The sequence below is a fragment of the Rhinopithecus bieti genome, unplaced genomic scaffold, assembly GCF_001698545.2.
Source record: "Rhinopithecus bieti isolate Rb0 unplaced genomic scaffold, ASM169854v2 scaffold_22039, whole genome shotgun sequence".
Taxonomy (NCBI): domain Eukaryota; kingdom Metazoa; phylum Chordata; class Mammalia; order Primates; family Cercopithecidae; genus Rhinopithecus; species Rhinopithecus bieti.
The window spans coordinates 1,286,248-1,306,075 of NW_016810828.1; the positions used below are offsets into that span (position 1 = coordinate 1,286,248).

At 41.5% G+C, this 19,828-nt stretch overlaps 1 protein-coding gene across 1 annotated transcript in view; it reads right to left on the reverse strand.

The window, feature by feature from the left end:
- The window catches only part of FBXL2 (F-box and leucine rich repeat protein 2), a 96,063-nt gene that overhangs the window by 10,923 nt on the left and 65,312 nt on the right, over nucleotides 1–19,828 (reverse strand). Inside the window, 9 exon segments of the mRNA XM_017892933.1 lie at nucleotides 722–852; nucleotides 2,219–2,293; nucleotides 2,439–2,565; nucleotides 2,786–2,881; nucleotides 2,981–3,049; nucleotides 12,133–12,227; nucleotides 18,062–18,087; nucleotides 18,090–18,135; nucleotides 18,393–18,447. Coding sequence (XP_017748422.1) covers nucleotides 722–852; nucleotides 2,219–2,293; nucleotides 2,439–2,565; nucleotides 2,786–2,881; nucleotides 2,981–3,049; nucleotides 12,133–12,227; nucleotides 18,062–18,087; nucleotides 18,090–18,135; nucleotides 18,393–18,447 — 720 coding nt within the window.

A 19,828-nucleotide genomic window follows, 5' to 3' on the forward strand; every position in this document is an offset into this window, starting at 1 on the left:
TTTTTTTTGACATGGGATCTCACTCTGGCGCCCAGGCTAGAGTGCAGTGGCACAATCTTGGCTCACTGCAACCTCCGCCTCCAGGGTTCAAGTGATTCTCCTGCCTCAGCATTCTGAGTAGCTGGGACTACAGGCGCCTGCCACCACACCCGGCTAATTTTTGTATTTTTAGTAGAGACAAGGTGTCACCATGCTGGCCAGGCTGGTTTCGACCTCCTGACCTCAGGAGACCCACCCGCCTCAGCATCCCAAAGTGTTGGGATTACAAGCGTGAGCCACCGTGCCTAGCCTAAATTATTATTTGTTAAAAACAAAACCTTTTTCCTACTGGGGAAGAAGCTAAGTGATTGTGATGTTCCCCTCATTCTTCTGTTTGGCAGCAGGTCTGGAGGACGTGAGGCTATCACTCTGCTCACTATGTGCTCACTCAGATGCTTAAAGCAGTAACAGGAAGAGGTAAATTAGGTGGAAAACTGTGACATTCATTGATAAATTAAAGTTTGGATTCACTGGTGGTAGACACTTTATACTCTCCCAGTACATCCTTCAATGAACTGGATTTATACATTGTCCCATCCCAATTTACCCAACAAAAGCCAACAACAACATAACTACTGCCTTCACCACCCCTACCTGGCAAGCCTGTCCTCTCCTGCAGGAAGCCCTCTTGGTTAACTCAGCCAAACTCTGAGCTGCAAAGCAAAAAGTGCGGTGTACTCACTGCAGTCGTGGACAGTTCAAACCCAGCGCTGTAAGAGAGGCATCTGTGAGGTTGCTGCAACCCGAAAGGCAGAGAGCCTGCAGCCGGTGACAGCCCCTGCATATCTGCACCACACCTTCATCAGTAATGCGCTGAGGAAAAGCAGCACAGAAAGAAAAGTCAGAGGACACCAGCAATGCCGAAACGGGAGCAGCAGAAAAATATCTGCTGTTGTTCAATGAGTTTTGGTTGCTGATTACTAGCATTTTATCCAAATAACTTCAACAAAATAAGAAGTAGAGGGTAGACATGTACTTGTGTTATCTCTGCATAGCTTTGAAATATTCCAGCAATTTAGATAAGACACATGCATCCAGGAAAAAATAAAATTTTTAAATAATACAAATGGAGAATAAAAGTTAAAATTTCATTTCTCCCTCACTAGAGTCATCAAAATACAGATTTTCATAAAATTCATAAACTCATAATTTAAAATCTGATTAAAGAACTTTTGAGGCTTCCCGAGTTTAAATGACATTAACATTTGATTGGATTTCTGCAGATTAATGCTTTAGATATTTATAATTTACACATGTATATTTATATTTAATCAAATGTTTTAGACAATAGGAAAATTAAATACATCACAAAATTATCGATACATATCTTAAATTCTATGAATTTGGCCATGAAGATTCAAAATAATATGTTCACTGAAACAGACTACTTGATACAGAAATAAACACACACATCTATATACTTCAAGCCATCAGCCAGTGCTGTCCTATACATAAGTCAAGGTCCTATTTTTGAATAGTCCTGGCCCATAAGGTCAACATTTGTCCAGCAGATAGTTTCTGGTTTTTCCCCACCACCAGGGACTCTAAAGATTTATAATATATTCATTTAAAGCTGAATGCAAGGGCTTTCCCTTACCTTTCTCAAAATCTACATTCCCCTTGAAAAACCTGGTAGGATGTAGCAAAGCATCCTCTTCAATTATCAACATTTACAACGGCAGTGGAGAAGGACCAGTAGTTTTCCATAGGCTTATGTCCTGATGAAAATGCCACCTTGCTCTTGCCTATGCGTTTTATTCTTTAAAGCATTTTTGCATGTGTTATTTCGTATTATCCACTGAAACAACGTGAGAGGAGTCATCATCCTCAACTTATAAGTTAAAAAAAAAAAAAGACACTTCATGTCTTATAACTATTTAGTGACCAATTCACGGCATTCCTCAATAGTGTCCCTAATACTCTATTCAACAAAATCAAGACCTGGTCTATGTTATTTTTAGGGGAGATGTCGGTGGCTTTGTACTGCTTATGATTCCTTTTTGTTGTTGTTCTTCCATCTTGTGACAAATTGGTAGGTTATACAAGGACACAGGATGAAAATCAGGGTGTGGCAACACAGCCCATCTCAGCTGCCCCGGGGGCTGCAGTGAGGCCTGGGGCAGATTGCTTTGGGAGACAACATAGAGCAAACGCTGTTCAGGAAAGGCGTGCTACTTACTGAGCAGGACTGCAAGTTGAGGCTCACAAGCTCATGGCAGTAATTCTGAATGTGTTTCAGAGCTTCATCTTCTAACTGAGTGGACAGAGAAAACAAAATTTGACAGCTGGAATCCAGGTGAGGGAACAGTGGGACACCAAGAAAAATGCAAAAGCAGCTCCCTGGATGATGTGCCCACACCTGATACATAACACAAACAGCTGTATCAACCCTCTGGTACCTGTGTGCAGCCCCTCAGGAGCAGGGCTTTCAGGCCTCGACAACCTCGCACCAGTGCCTCGATGCCATCCTTCGTGATCTGATCACACCAAGAGAGGTTCAGGTACTCCAGGTTTCGGCAGCCCTCACTGAAAGAACAAGAAACAAAAACTATGTGCTGTCTCTCCTGTAGAGAGTTAATGACCAACTCTGAGTTTAGTACATCACCAGAAATTCAGAAGGGGAGACCATGCCTGGGACCTCTTGGAGTCACCTATTTCTTGCTGGATCCAATGTGACCATTAGGAAGGCTTCCAGAATGTTCATAGTTTTGGGTATTCTCTTGACATAAACAATGGGCACTCTTACCTGATCCCCTTCAAGGAGCTGTTTGTAATAGACACACAGGAGGTCAGATCCAGATGTTTCAGCTTGGAACAGAATCTGCTAAGGCTGTAACACGTGCTGAAAAAGAGCAGACGCACTAAAGATATTTTCAACCATGTTTCTTTCCCTTCTCTCTCCCTGTGGCTATTTAGTCACCAATTAATCTTCATTATTTACCTGTCAGTGATTTTTGTGCATCCATTGAGGTTTAAATGTTCAATGTTTCGGCAGTTCTGTGCAAAGGTCCTAAAATGAGAAAACATTTTAAAGCTCCCTGCAAGTTGCTGGACAGCCACTAGAGGGCATATGAAACCATTCACGCTTAGAACAGTGCTCCCTCAAACTTAAAGCGTGTAAGAATCAGCTAGGGTTCATTTTCACAGTGCAGATTCTGATGACAGATCTAGAATGGAGCTTGACAATCTGCAGTTTAAAGAAACTCCCAGGTGATGCCAGTGCTGCTAGTCTAGGGACCACATTTTGAGAAGCAGAGTCCTAGACTACCTATCAATCAGTTCTCCTTTACCCACAGCTTGGTGAGTCATCACCAAATCATGAGAATAGAGGCCTAGCTTCCTGCTCCCTCCGCTCTACAAAAAAATCCATTTGAAGCAAGGGGGCAAATCTTCTTGTACTGTGCCATGCTGTCACTTGCTTACCCTAGAGACTTTCCAGAGAAACCATTTCTGGCGATTGATAGAAGACAGCAGTTAATCAGTATCAAGACCCACTCATTTTACTGGTGAGGACATTCAGTCATGAAGAGAAACTTCCTCATTGATCTGTGGGTTGGTAGCAAGGCCAGAAGCAGCAAATTAAAACCCCCTATTCACCACTCACTGCTTAACATATTCAGCAAGGACTAGCTCAGGTCATCTCCATCATTCTGAAATACAGCTTTCAGATGTGCTCCTTCCAACCTGCCCTGGTACAGGTAGGGGGAACCAAGCTGGAACCTGATGGACTGTCTGAGATGAAGAGATGGGGCTGAAAGTCTAGGAAGACCAAGGCAGCCGGAGTTATCTGGCAAGAGCACTAGAGTAGAGAGAACATCACAAAGAGAACTCCAGAGATCTGTGGAGGGTGCCCCTCAAGAATTAATTACAGGCCAGGCATGGTGGCTCATGCCTGTAATCCCAGCAATTTGGGAGACCAAAGCAGGAGGATCACTTGAGCCCAAGAGTTTGAGACCAGCCTAGGCAACATAGTGAGACTCTATCTCCAAAACAACAACAACAACAAAAAGAATTCAGTCCCACACTGACCAATGTATGCATGTGATGAAACTACCCAAAGCCCAAGGCCAGGGAATAAGAATCAACAAAAAGCATTAAAGGGAACAGTAGGCAGAGCTCACCGAGGGCAGGGAATAGTGCCCATTTCTACCAACCAAGAGTGAAAAATGCCACAATTCTTGGGGCATTGGGTAGAGTATTGAGAATAGTCTTCCTTTAGGAGTGGTGCACAATTAGCCCTAAACACTGCTTTGGTACAACCTAACAAATCTTAAAAACAAGACCTAACAGGAACTATTCCCAATTAAGTCAACTGTATCCCAGAACAAAACTCGAGTATCTATAGGAATACAAAAATATCTGCACCCAACAAAGTAAAATTCACAATGTCTGGCCCTGAACAAAAAATTATCATGTTTTCATAGAAGGAGGAAAATATATCCACAATAAAGAGAAGATGTAATCCACCAAAACCTACTCTAAACTGACACAAATAGCAGAAACAACAAAGGCATTAAAAGTCATAATGTTATTGCGTAGAATACATTTCTGTGAAGCTAACAATTAAACATTATGTAGACACCTGGAAAAATAAAAGCGATCCAAGATGCAGCCGCTCACGCCTGTAATCCCAGCATTTTGGGAAGCCGAGGCAAACAGATCACTTGAGGTCAGAAGTTCAAGATCAGCCTGGCCAACATAGTGAAACCCTGTCTCTACTAAAAAAAAAAAAAAAATACAAAACTTAGCTGGTGTGGTGGCACATGCCTATACTTCCAGCTACTTGGGAGGCTGAAGCAGGAGAATCACTTGAACGCGAGAGGTGGAGGTTGCAGTGAGCCATAATCACACCACTGCACTCCAGCTTGGGCCACAGAGTGAGACTCCATCTCAACAACAACAACAACAACAACAAAGATATGAAAACCACAATGGCTGATATAAAATTTTATTGGATCTTTATTGGATGAGATTAACAGATTAGATATGGCAGAAGAAAAGATTAGTGAACTTGAAGACATAGCAATAGCAACTATCAAAAATGAAACAGAGGGGAATAAAACAGAAAAAGAACAGAACATGAATGAACTGTGGGACAACTTCAAGCAACCTAATATACATGTGATTGGAATCACTAAATAAGAGGAGACAGAGGAAGGAGGAAAAAATACTGAAGAAATAATTGCCAAAATTTCCCCATACTTTATGAAAACAATAAACCTATGGACCCAAGGAACTCAAAGAACTACAAGTGCAAGAAACATGAAGAAAAACACACCAAGGCATATTATAACCAAATTGATCAAAACCAGTGACAGATTAGCCATTCGTGGTGGTGTGTGACTGTGGTCCCAGCCACTTGGGAGGCTGAGGTGAGAGGATCACTAGAGCTCAGGAAGTGGAGGTTACAGTGAGCCAAAGTGGCACCACTGCACTCCATCCTGGGTGACAGAGTGAGATTCCAGAGAGAGAGAGAGAGGAACCAGTGATAGAGAAAACCCTAAAAACAGCCAGAAAACAAAGCCATCTTATGTACAGAGAATAAAACATAAGGTGACAGCAGTTTTATCACTGGTAATGAAAAGGCACAGAGGAGCACCATCCTTCAAATACAAAAAAAATAGTCACTATAGAATTCTTTTTGTTTTTTTTTTTTTTTGAGAGGAGTCCTCGCTCTGTCCGCCCAGGCTAGAGTGCAGTGTGCAATCTTCAGCTCACTGCAAGCTCTGCTCCCAGGTTCATCGGCCAGTTCTCCTGCTCAGACTCCCAAGTAGCTGGGACTACAGTTGCCCACACGATGATCTAAGACTATAATATTATATTTTTGTATTCTTTATAGAGACAGGGTTTCACTGTGTTAGCCAAGGACGGTATCTAGATCTCTGACAACATTCATGATAACTCACACTACAGACTCTTCTCTTCAAAAAGGTTTGAGGCGCGCTGTGTGAGGGACGGAATTTATGACACTGTGCATTATATACCGGCAGCAAGAAAATTTTATTGTATTAAATAGATAGTAGATATTTTAGACATAGAAGAGCTGGAAGAATTAATCAGGCTTACAGTAAAAGAAATGTAAAAAAATTTCTTTATGCAGAAAGAAAATGATACCAATTAAAAATACGTGTCTACAGAAAGGAATGACTGGATATAGCAACTACTTGGGTATATACAATTTTAAATTTAAATCTCTTAAAATAGGCAGGCACTGTGGCTCATGCCTGTAAACCCAACACTTTGGGAGGCTGAGGCAGGCAGCTCACTTGAGGCCAGGAATTTGAGACCAGTCTGGCCAACAGGACAAAACCTTGTCTCTACTAAAAGTACAAAAATTAGCCAGGCAGGGTGGTACATGCCTGTAGTCTCAGCTACTTGGGAGGCTGAGGCACAAGAATCACTTGAACCTGGGAGGCAGAGGTTGCACTGAGCCTAGACCATGGCACTGCACTCCAGCCTGGGTGACAGAGTGAGACTGTCTAAAATAATAATAATAATAATAATAATAAATCTCTTAAAAATGGTTGACTGTTAAAGGTACGAAATCTATGAAGTTTATATAAGTAGAATTAACATGTATGACAACAATAGCATAAAGACCAAGTGAGGAGAAATGAAAGTTTTACATAATACAATATGAAAGTAGGCCGGGCACGGTGGCTCAAGCCTGTAATCCCAGCACTTTGGGAGGCCGAGACGGGTGGATCACGAGGTCAGGAGATCGAGACCATCCTGGCTAACACGGTGAAACTCTGTCTCTACTAAAAAATACAAAAAACTAGCCAGGCGAGGTGGCGGGCGCCTGTAGTCCCAGCTACTCGGGAGGCTGAGGCAGGAGAATGGCGTGAACCCGGGAGGTGGAGCTTGCAGTGAGCTGAGATCCGGCCACTGCACTCCAGCTCAGGAGACAGAGCGAGACGCCGTCTCAAAAAAAAAAAAAAAAAAAAAAAAAAAAATGAAGGTAGACTGTACTAAATTAAACATGTAGTCAATAAACTCTAAAGCAATGACTAAACATATGAAGAGTTACAGAAACGAAGCGAAAAAAGAATATAAAATGAAGTCATTAAAAAACACTTAATCTCGGCCAGGCATGGTGGCTCATGCCTGTACAATCCCAGCACTTTGGGAGGCTGAGGTGGGCAGATCATTTGAGGTCAGGAGTTTGAGATCAGCCTGGGCAACATGGTGAAAACCTGTCTCTATTAAAAATACACAATTTATCCAGGCAAGGTGGCCCATGCTTGTAGCCCCAGCTACTTGGGAGGTTGAGGCACGAGAATCGCTTGAACGCAGGAGGCAGAGGCTGCAGTGAGTTGAGATTGTGCCACTGCACTCCAGCCTGGGCAACAGCAAGACCCTGTCTCAAAAAAAAAAAAAAAAAAAAAAAAAAAATCTAAAAGAAGAAAGAAAGAGGAAGGGGGAAAAAAGAATGTATGCGACAAATAGAAAACAAACAGCAAGAGGGTGGATTTAAACCTAACCATAATCATCATATTAAATGCAAATAGTCTAACCCAAATTAAAAAGCAAAGACTGTCATATTGGATAAAAAGCAACACCCAGCTGGGTGCAGTGGCTCAGGCTTGTAATCCCAGCACTTTGGGAGGCTGAGGCAGGCAGATCATGAGGTCAGGAGATCGAGCCCATCCTAGCTAACATGGTGAAACCCCGTCTCTACTAAAAATATAAAAAATCATCTGGGCGTGATAGCACGTGCCTGGAGTCCCAGCTACTTGGCAGGCTGAGGCAGGAGAATGGCTTGAACTCAGGAGGCAGAGGTTGCAGTGAGCTGCACTCCACTGCACTCCAGCCTGGGTGACAGAGCGAGACTCCGCCTAAAAAAGAAACAAAAGCTACACCCAACTATAAAAAATCAACTTTAAATATAGATACAAATAGATTAAAGTAAAATGACAGAAAAACAGATATAATGCCAACACTAGTCAAAAGAAAGCTGGAGTGACTATATAAGACAAAGTAGATTTTATAGTAAAGAAAATTATCAGGGATAAAAGAAAGACATATCAATGAAAAAGACGTAGCAATTCTAAATGTTTATATACATAATAACAGAGCTTCAAAATACATGAAGCAAGAGCTGCCAGGACTGTGAGGAGAAATAGACAAATAAAAAATTACAGGCAGATATTTCAATACTTCTCTCTTATTAGTTGATAAATTAGTAGTTGGAAAATTAGTAAGAATAGAGAAGATCTGCTCAATACTATCAACCAACCTGACCTACTGGCATTTATAGCACACTTCATCTAACAGCAGAATATACATTCTCTTCAAGTGCACATGGGACACTTGCCAGGAGTGGCCATATTATTGGCCACAAAACAAGTCTCAATAAATTTAAAAGGATTCAGGGTATAACTATGTTCTGTGATCACGACTGAATTGAATTAGAAATCAGTAATGTGCTCTTCTGGAAAATGTCCAAATATATGGAAACTAAATAATATTGTTCTAAACAACCCATGGGTCATGAAAGAAATCAAAAGGGGAATTAGAATGCATTTTGCATGAAAATGAAAACATAGCATATAAGAATTTGTGGCCAAATTCTCCCCAAAATACTGACTTAGTTTATGTCATTAAACTCCCATACTGTAAAAAAAAAAAGGTCTCAAATCAATGACTTCAGCTTCCGTCTTAAGAAACTAGAGAAAAAACAAAAACAAAAACAAATGAAGCCCAAAGTAAGCAAAAGGAAGGAAATAATAAAGATCAGAGTGGAAATAAATGAAGTAGAAAACAGAAAACAATGAAAATGGGTGAAAACAAAAGCTGGTTCTTTGAGAATATCAATAAAATTGATAGACTTCTTAATAGCCAGACTGACAAGGACCAAAAAAAAAAAAAAAAGACAATTACCAATTTCAGAAACGAGAGAGGGTATATCACTGCAGATTTTACATATATATATATTTTTTTTTTTTTTTTTGAGACGGAGTCTCGCTCTGTCGCCCAAGCTGGAGTGCAGTGGCCGGATCTCAGCTCACTGCAATCTCCGCCTCCCGGGTTCACGCCATTCTCCTGCGTCAGCCTCCCGAGTAGCTGGGACTACAGGCGCCCGCCACCTCGCCCGGCTAGTTTTTTGTACTTTTTAGTAGAGACAGGGTTTCACCGTGTTAGCCAGGATGGTCTCCATCTCCTGACCTTGTGATCCGCCCGCCTCGGCCTCCCAAAGTGCTGGGATTACAGGCTTGAGCCACCGCGCCTGGCCACAGATATTAAAATAAGAGGATATAAACAATGTTAATAAGTCCAAGAACTTAGGTGAAATGGACAAATTCTTTGAAAGACACAGACTACCAAAACTCATTTATGAAGAAATAATCTGAAGAATTCTATACATATTAAAGAAATTGAGGCTGGGTGAGGTGGCTCATGCCTGTAATCACAACACTTTAGGAGGCCGAGGCAAGCAGATCACCTGAGGTCAGGAGTTCAAGACCAGCCTGGACAACATGGTGAAACCCCTGTCTCTACCAAAAATATAAAAATTAGCCAGGCATAGTGGTGGGTGCCTGTAATCCCAGCTACTTGGGAGGCTGAGGCAGGAGAATTCCTTGAGTTTGCAGTGAGCCAAGACTGTGCCACTGCACTCCAGCCTGGGCAACCAGAGTAAAACTCCATCTAAAAAAAAAAAAAAAGAAATCAAATTTGTAATTAAAAACGTTCCCCCCAAAAAACATGCAGGAGCAGATGGCCTCAATAGTGAATTCTACAAAACATTTAAAAAATATATAAATTGTACATAAACACTCCCAGAATTTTAAAATTGTTTTATTTTTTTTTATTTACTTTTGAGACAGAGTCTCATTCTGTCGCCCAGGCTGGAGTGCTGTGGTATGATCTTGGCTCACTGCAAGTGCCGCCTCCCGGGTTCACGCCATTCTTTTGCCTCAGCCTCCCAAGTAGTTGGGACTACAGGTGCCCGCCACCGCGCCAGGCTAATTTTTTGTATTTTTAGTAGAGATGGGGTTTCACCATGTTAGCCAGGATGGTCTTGATCTCCTGACCTCGTGATCCGCCTGTTCAGCCTCCCAAAGTGCTGAGATTACAGGCATGAGACACCACACCTGGCCAAATTGTTTTTATTTTTTAGAGATAGGGTCTCACTCTGTCACCCAGCTTGGAGTATGGTGGTGTGATCATAGCTCACTGCAGCCTTGAACTTCTGGGTTCAAGCGATCTTCCCACTTTAGCCTCCCAAATAGCTAGGACTACCGGTATGCACCACCACACCCAGCTACTTAATTTTTTTTAAGAGATGGGGCCTTGCTGTGTTGCCAGGCTGGTCTCAAAATCCTGGGCTCAAGTGGTTCTCCCACCTTGGCCTCCCAAAGCACTGGGATTATAGATGTCAGCCACTGAACACATCCCCAGAAATGTGAATAGGAGGAAATACTTCCCAATTCACTGCATGAAGCCAGTATTACCTTGATACCTAAACCACACAAAAGCATTATAAGAAAATAAAATCATAAGGCAATATTCCTCATGAGCCCAAATGCAAAATTTTTTAACAAAATTGTAGCAAATAGGATCCAATAATATACAAAATAAATAACACATGGCAATTCAAGTGGGCTTTATCTGAGTGATAGAAGGTTGTTTAAACATGTTTAAAGGTGCCAATCTAATTCATGATTTAAAGAATTTTCTTGATTTAAAGAAAATCATTTTGTTCCATAACAGTTAAAGTGAGTGTTTTTATACTTAAAAGATGATGTTGTGAATCAATTTTTTTTTTTAGCAATGGTATAGCAGATGTTTGAATTGTAAATTCGACTGTCTGCATTCACTGTATGTTGCACATTCTTACTGGAAGTCTGTGATTGCTGTACATTGTGGTAATATTTAGGTCTGCAAGAACACAAAGTGTATTCCAAGGTTATGGGGGGTACACCCTAATTTAGCCAACCTCATAAGCAATACTAGAGGCCATGAGGATAAAGACATGAAGGTTTTAATCATCTCTGTCTCCAGAAATCCTCAAAGCACATATGTGTTTTTTGTTTTTGTGTGTGGGGTTTTTTTTTTTTTGGTAGAGGAGTCTCATTTTGCTGCCCAAACTGGTCTCAAACTCCTGGCTTCAAGGGATCGTCCCACCTCAGCCTCCCAAAGTGCTGGGATTACAGGCCTGAGCCACTGTGCCTGGCCAGCACACATCCTTAACATTGATAACATTCCCAATTGCCCAGGTGCAGTGGCTCACGACTGTAATCCCAGCACTTTGGGAGTCCAAGATGGGTGAGGTCAGGAGTTCAAGACCAGCATGGCCAACATGGTGAAATCTTGTCTCTACTAAAAACACAAAAATTAGCTGGGCGTGGTGGTGCATGCCTGTAATCCCAGCTACTCAGGAGGCTGAGGCAGGAGAATCACTTGAACCTGGGAGGCAGAGGTTGCAGTGAGCTGAGATCGCACTGCTGCACTCCAGCCTGAGCGACAGAGCGAGACTTGGTCTCAAAACAAAAACAAAAACAAAAGCAACCCCCCCAAAAAACCCCAATAAATAATGGTTATCCAGTAAGAGATGGGCAAATATTTGGTTGGATAGGATATATTGCTAACAATAATAAAATTAATGTAAAAATCATATCCCATCATTATGAGTAAGCAAAATTCTAGCGTATGCCAGGGAAATTTTTGAAATATTTTATCAATTAGTAAAATTTATAAAGGTAGCTAATATGAGAGGAAAACTAGGAAGATGCAGAAGTGAAGAAGGAAATAGAAAAGAGGTAGGCACTTCATACATGTTATTTCTTGTTATGCCTATGACAGTCCTGTGGGAGCTATAACTGCCCTGACTTTGCAGAAGAGAGAACTGACACTCAGGCGAAACAATTTGTCCCAAGGTCACATCCCTAACAACAGTACAGCTTGGTTTCCAACCCAGGTTAGATATTCCAAAGTCCTGGTCCTCTCATTACTCTATGCAAATTACCACAAAAATAATTTTAACAGAAGAAGAACATATAATAGGCTTGATTTATTTTGCTGAAATGCTTTTCATTTTGATGAAAATGCTACAAGCTGCCATGACAGAGTGAGCCACTGGATTTGACTTACTTCAAGGAGGAGTCCCCAACACCAATGCAGCCTCGCAAGCTGAGCTTCCTCAGGAATCCACCGCATCGCTTCGAGATATTTTCCACCACTCGACCCTTTAATCAAGAAAGTTTGGGGGGAAAAATACTGTTTTTTCATGCTGCTTATCTAACAGCAAAATAACCTGAAATCTAGGAACAGAATATATTTTCCAAGTGTAACAGAAAATATTTTGGAACATTCCTCTAACACCTCAGTTCTATCCTTAATGCATGAAGGGGCTGCAAGCGCTGAAAAATGTTCTCAATTAAAGCATTAAGTATTCTAAAACCAACCAACAAACAAAAACAAACACAAACACAAAAACCAAAACCTGTACACTGCCTTTTGAAAGCCTTAGCCCTGGGATTAGGCCCTCCCTACCCAGGGGTCACAGCCATTCCGCCAATCAAAAGGCTTTTTGAGGTTAGCTGTGGGAATACCAGCCACTAAGCAGAGATCTAAGACAATGCAGCTTTAAAAAGAAAATCCTACTTGAGCTAAACATTACCACTTTAAAAGTATAACAATATATTGCAAAAGCTTCCCCTCATCCTCCTTAGCCGTCCCCTACTTAAACACATTTGCTTTGAAACAAGAACTTTCGCTGTGTACTCGCAGAGATATTAGAGGAAGCAAAAAGAAAATGAACAATGAACAATGATTAAGCACTTCCACTTTTTAAAATCACCTTTTTTCTTTAGAGACGGGGTTGGTGTTTGGGGGTCTCACTCTGGTGCCCAGATTGGAGTACAGTGGTGTGGTCATAGCTCATTGTAGTCTCAAACTCCTGGGCTCAAGTGATCCTCCTGCCTCAGCCTACTGAGTAGCTAGGACTACAGGCACATGCCATGGCACCTGGTTTACTTCTACTTTTTGAGGAACAATTTCTTGTACCTATTATGGCTCATTTAATAGTCAAAAAACTTCATGAACACTCCCAAAATGGAGGTAAGGAAGAGTATGTGTAGAATACAGAAGATCCCTTAGGGCATCTTGTAGTAGTACCATGCCCTGTGATTTATGTCAGTAGCAAACTACAACAACCCAATCCAAGCACGACGATTAATGACCAGACCCTTCAGGAATAAAGGTCTGAGTCATTCCACCAGGTAAAGAACCATGACCAGCCGAGGTGCTTGCTGAAGGCAAAGGAATACAGAAATTCATTGTGGAAGAAGGTAGTTATAAATATTAACTACAACCTCCACCTCCACAAGGGAGGAAAAGTTCAAAGGGACAATTTGATTTGTTTTGAATACTATTATCCTCATTTTATAAAACAGCAATCTTGGCACTGAACTGTGAGCATGATGAATTCACCAAGATACATCAAAACCACAGGGGGTGCGCACAGTGGCTCAAGCCTGTAATCCCTGCACTTTGGGAGGCTGAGTCAGGATTTTGAGACCAGGCTGGCCAACATGGTGAAACCCCATCTCTACTAAAGATACAAAAATCAGCCAAGCGGCCAGGCACGGTGGCTCACACCTATAATCCCAGCACTTTGGGAGGCCGAGGTGGGCGGATCACGAGGTCAGGAGATCGAGACCATCCTGGCTAACACGGTAAAACCCTGTCTCTACTAAAAACACAAAAAATTAGCTGGGCGTGGTGGCAGGCACCTGTAGTCCCAGCTACCTGGGAGGCTGAGGCAGGAGAAGGGCGTGAACCCGGAAGGCAGAGCTTGCAGTGAGCTGAGATCACGCCACTGCACTCCAGCCTGGGCAACAGAGCGAGACTGTCTCAAAAAAAAAAAAAAAAATTTAGCCAAGCATAGTGGGGCACACCTGTAGTCCCAGCTACTTGGGAGGCTGAGGTAGGAGAATCGCTTGAGCCTGGGAGATGGAGGTTGCAGTGAGCCAAGATCATCCCACTGCAGTCCAGCCTGGGTGACAGAGCAAGACTCTGTCTCATAAAAACAAACAAACAAAAAACCCCACAGGATACATATTGTTACCTAGCTAACATCTTAATTACGTTGAAAATCCAATCTTTGATACTGTTAGCATCTATTTATACTTTCTTGAGACTACCTGCATTAACAATTATTAATATTTTTTGAAGCAAAATTCCAGACAATTGTAAAATAAATCTTTGTCACTGGGGGAAAAAGATTATGACTTAGAAATCAAAGATATGTATTTAAGTACCTAATAAACAGAAACAAACAAAAAAACCAGCTCTACACCAATGTCTACAAACAGAGCACCTAATATACTGTTCCCATTTCAAGTTAGTAACATTTATATACACTTTCTAGTTCTCCTTTTTTGGGGCAAAGTTCTTGTACTGGAATACAAAACTACATACACAATATTCTGTTCCACTGTTTCCAACTAAGAGGGGGAAAAATGCAAATCCATTTCAGTGCAATATTCAAGCCAATGATTCTGTGTCTTATCTACCAGACAATATGTTGTAGGCATGCATTTTAGAATGAAGGGCTTTAAAGAAAAATAAGCCCTAAAATGGGCTAAAGACCCTTGGAGTTACCACTTTCAGATTCACACACTACTTAGTTATTTCTCATTTTTGGCCTAGCACAATCTTCAGTAACCATGAAGACACTGACAACAAAATGTACAAGTTTTAAAGGCACAGAAAATGCCAACCCAAACTTCAGGTAAACTACACGTATTCACAAAAGAGAAGATGAAGGAAAGGTACCGTGTGCATGTGTCACCTAGATGCTTTACTCTGTCTTTTCTTCATGTGCCAGTCATGCAACCCACCGTTCAAGATACCTACAGTCTCCTCTTAGTAGGTGAGTGACCTTGGATAAGTTACTCAACCTTTTCTGTGCCTCAGTTTAATATGGTGCTTACGACAGTGTCAGACACACAGCAAATATTATTAGTGTGTTGATCCTGATCCTTGACAACTTCTCTTTTCTCTCACATTTCCTTCCCAAAGTGCATATTTTTAAGACTATCCATAAAATGCTTCCTAGGGCAAGCATCCTCCAAAGGGTCTTGTTTAAGGACTATGAAAGACCCCAAGACTTGGTTCATAATCTAGGCTGGACCAAGGGGGCTAGCCCAAAAGGGAAGCTAAGTGTTACGACTAGATTGCACCCTGGTGCCAGCTATTTTAGGTTTTCACATGCAATTATTTATATCACTGGTGAACCATAAATTGGCTTCCCCTTTGGTGGATGTACTTTTAAGTATTTCTGGGATGTGTTTATATGGCAGTTAGCTGAAAGTCAGCAGTCAGCTAAAATCTTGTGATCAAATAATGCACAAGGTAGTGATATTTACTTGAAATAGTAGTACTTTTTAATATCAAAATAATTTTTTTTTTTTTTGAGACAGGGCCTCACTCTGTCACCCAGGCTAGAGTGCAATGGCACAATCAGCACTCACTGCAACCTCTGCCTCCTGGGCTCAGGTGATCCTCCCACCTCAGCCTCCTGAGTAGCTGAGACTACAAGCATGTGCCAGTGTGCCTGGCTAATTTTTGCTTTTTCATTTTTTTGTAGAGACACGGTTTTGCTATGTTGCCCAGGCTGGTCTTGAACTCCTGGGCTCCCGTGATCTGCCCCCTACGGCCTCCCACAGTGTTGGGATTTCAGATGTGAGCCACTGCACCCAGCCTGACTTTAAAAGTTCTTCATGTGCTTTCCAAAAAAGTTGTATGGTTGGAAAAGTCATCAAAATTGAGGAGACATGAAGAACCACAGAAAGAGAGAAAGTATTTTGCTCAGTTTTTTCAAAACAATAACTCTCCTTTGTGGTCAGTAGAAATGACTACAATTTTTAGAAATTAAATGTCCTCCACATCATCACTAAGTAAACACAGTGAACAAATATTTAGATATGATCAGTTTGAAGGGGAATTCTATTCACTGGCATGGAATGTTGGCATGTTTAGGTGGAGCACTGTTGTAATCACTGCTGTTAACTCTCAAAAGTGCACTAAAGAACACCTAATTTCAGAAACTACAGTGTTAAGCCAGGAACTAGAGCTTATCTTTCCAGGATGGGCGTGATTCCTTGAGGTCCCTGCCCTCTTCCAAGAGCAGAGCACCACAATATGACAGAAATAAGGGGTTCCCCCTTTATTTAATAAAGGGAAATCTTCTGCTCTGCCCCACTTACTGTAAGTATTGTGCTCCACTGGTATAAGATGAGAAGCAGAGACTCTCAAGCAGTAAGTAACCTAGAGAAGGAGGTGAAGAGTCTCCACAACTGACCTAGACCATTAGTTTGTCTAGGTCAAACCAGGTTAAGCAGCTAGCAGGAAATTGCTTAGCTCAGTCCTACTGTTAAACACATGCATTTCCTTATCCAAACAAAAAAACAAAAAAACCAATAAATACATCTTGGTAAAAACACATGGCAAACATACTGTGTGAGTAACTAAATTAAAATGCATTTCCACTACTGTAAGTTTGCTAAACTGGAAATACATTAGGTTTTACATTAGGTAGAAAAGAAACTTCAGAATCTCAAGACCCTCAAACCAGCGCTTGAGACAAACCCTAAGTACAATGCTCTTTATTATTACCTGCCCCAGCGCTTGAGACAAACCCTAAGTACAACGCTCTTTATTATTACCTGCCCCAGCGCTTGAGACAAACCCTAAGTGCAACGCTCTTTATTATTACCTGCCCCAGCGCTTGAGACAAACCCTAAGTGCAACGCTCTTTATTATTACCTGCCCCAGCGCTTGAGACAAACCCTAAGTGCAACGCTCTTTATTATTACCTGCCCCAGCGCTTGAGACAAACCCTAAGTGCAACGCTCTTTATTATTACCTGCCCCAGCGCTTGAGACAAACCCTAAGTGCAACGCTCTTTATTATTACCTGCCCCAGCGCTTGAGACAAACCCTAAGTGCAACGCTCTTTATTATTACCTGCCCCAGCGCTTGAGACAAACCCTAAGTGCAACGCTCTTTATTATTACCTGCCCCAGCGCTTGAGACAAACCCTAAGTGCAACGCTCTTTATTATTACCTGCCCCAGCGCTTGAGACAAACCCTAAGTGCAACGCTCTTTATTATTACCTGCCCCAGCGCTTGAGACAAACCCTAAGTGCAACGCTCTTTATTATTACCTGCCCCAGCGCTTGAGACAAACCCTAAGTGCAACGCTCTTTATTATTACCTGCCCCAGCGCTTGAGACAAACCCTAAGTGCAACGCTCTTTATTATTACCTGCCCCAGCGCTTGAGACAAACCCTAAGTGCAACGCTCTTTATTATTACCTGCCCCAGCGCTTGAGACAAACCCTAAGTACAACGCTCTTTATTATTACCTGCCTTAATTTTCTTTTGGTTAGAAATTTAGTATTGAGTATCAAAGTTGCTCTAAAATAAACTTTGCTCATTTCATCAGGTTTGCCATGCTTAAATGGAGATATTTACATATTTACAGATAAATATATCAGAATCTTGGAATTGCATAAGACTTAACTATTACTTTACTTCTTTATTTTATAGATAATAAAACAGAAGTACTGAGAGATTATACGACTTCAGTGGCTGAGCTGGGGTGACACTTTAGATCTCCAGCCTCACTCTTGGGCCTGTGCTTCTGCCATTTCTCCATTTTTGACACTGAATTAGACTTCTCAGTGGATTTTTTAGGTCAATAAGTATTTGTTAAGTCTCCTAAGGTTAAAGCATTGAACCAGGTGATAATGATGCAGGTGTGTGGCTTTAGAAAGCTGAGTAGTAAAACTCAGACTATAAACATAAACGAGAGAAAAACAATCTGTTACTGATACAATTTAAAATGCAAGCAGGGTTTTGTTTTGATGTATGCAAATCCCTTCCAGCTTTTCTTCTTTCTGTTCTACCTCGGCACTTTAATATTAGATCTAAATGCAGTAAAATAAAAGGCAGGAAAGAGGAAACAGTTACTCGTCTTTTAAAAGTTTTCTGTCTAAACCAAAGCTAACTTACCTCTACATCTGTTTGAAAGTTAAAAGATCTATTCTTTGCCAGTTGCTTCCATCCAGGGCTAAGATGTTCCAAGCCTGGAAGGTGGGAGGTAAAGGAAGAGGGATTGGGGGTGAAAGAAACACATTTATTGAGACTCTTAAAGTCTTGATTCACCTTTATTTCCAAACCTCTACTTTTGATGTATATTAAGTCAACAGTCAAATGCAAAATTATACCATTGTGTTATATTAAGTATAAAAGATAATAAAATTTTAATTTTCAGTAATTTGAACTGAAACTCATTCTAATGAAACTTGATATTTATTGATTAAAAATCTGGTGAATACTCTACCTTGGAAATCTGTGCACATCGGCACAAAGTTACTATATCCAAGAAGGAAAATATTCTACAGAGAGAGGAAAAAAACACAAAAACGAGATGGTGTTAACATTTCAGGATAATTATAAGTTGAAAGAAAAAATCTTATCTGCCACCAGGATACATAAGTTTTTTCAAGATTCCTCAATGTGCAATATACAAGTGCACTATAACTGTACATCACTACAGTGAAATATTAAATGCTTGCATGTTCAGAAGCTGTTTTGGACACACAATACAAATTACCTTAGAACTCATTAAGCTTATATTTCCCTTGTTATAAGAAATGGACACAGGAAAGACCATAATTGGTTCTATTTGAAGACCACTGCTCTAGCAGAAGCCCTCTTTTGGTGGTAGATGCACTGAACAGGCTCAGATGCCTGAGCCTCAAACAACATTGTCAAAAAAAAAGCTTGATGACAAAACCCATTTGGTTTGAAGTATTTGTTCGCCTGGCAGAAAGATGGAGCTCATTAGTTGGCAAAGTCTATAAATGCTCAGTTTTTCCTAAGCAAAAGCCAAGGAGCCAGAGAACACAGGAAAGATGAGGGGGAAAGAAAAGCAGACAGAAGCAAACAAAATCTTGGTTGGCATCAGTAATGCCTTAGAGGAAGCAGTAGCTGCCAGCATGGCAGGGGTCTGAGTGAAGCCTCGACATTCTGGCAGTCAAGGAGAGGAGCTGCTGCTGATAGTACGTGAGCAAACAGCCATGTGCGCCTCAGCACTGCAGAGTGACAGCTGAAAACAAAGGGCAGCTTTTCTGTGAGAAGGATGGATAGGGTTGAAGTCAGGAACAAGAATAGTGCTTCAGTTCTGAGAGTCCTGGAAAGTAAATATGAGAGTCTGTGCCTCTGAGTGTGGAAGGGGAGAGTGGTAAGATGGCAAACAGCTACCTATAATATTCCTCAAAATTCTTTAAAGCTAACAATCAGTGGTGAGATAAAAATCCATGGCCTCAGGGAAGGAGAGTAGAATCATAAAACATCAAAGTGTTGTACCCTACAATAATGCACCCACTTGCAGTACCATGGGATACTGACTGTAGAGATGCCATCCTACAATACAGGCTACAATCATTCTCTAGTGAAAAGCAAAGGATAGAAGCATAATAAGGGTTACATTGACTTTAAAAGTGTCAGGGGATCTTTGTACATAGAAAAATGCTGGTGCCGGCCGGGCGCGGTGGCTCAAGCCTGTAATCCCAGCACTTTGGGAGGCCGAGGCGGGCGGATCACAAGGTGAGGAGATCGAGACCATCCTGGCTAACACGGTGAAACCCCGTCTCTACTAAAAAATACAAAAAACTAGCCGGGCGAGGTGGCGGGCGCCTGTAGTCCCAGCTACTCGGGAGGCTGAGGCAGGAGAATGGCGTGAACCCGGGAGGCGGAGCTTGCAGTGAGCTGAGA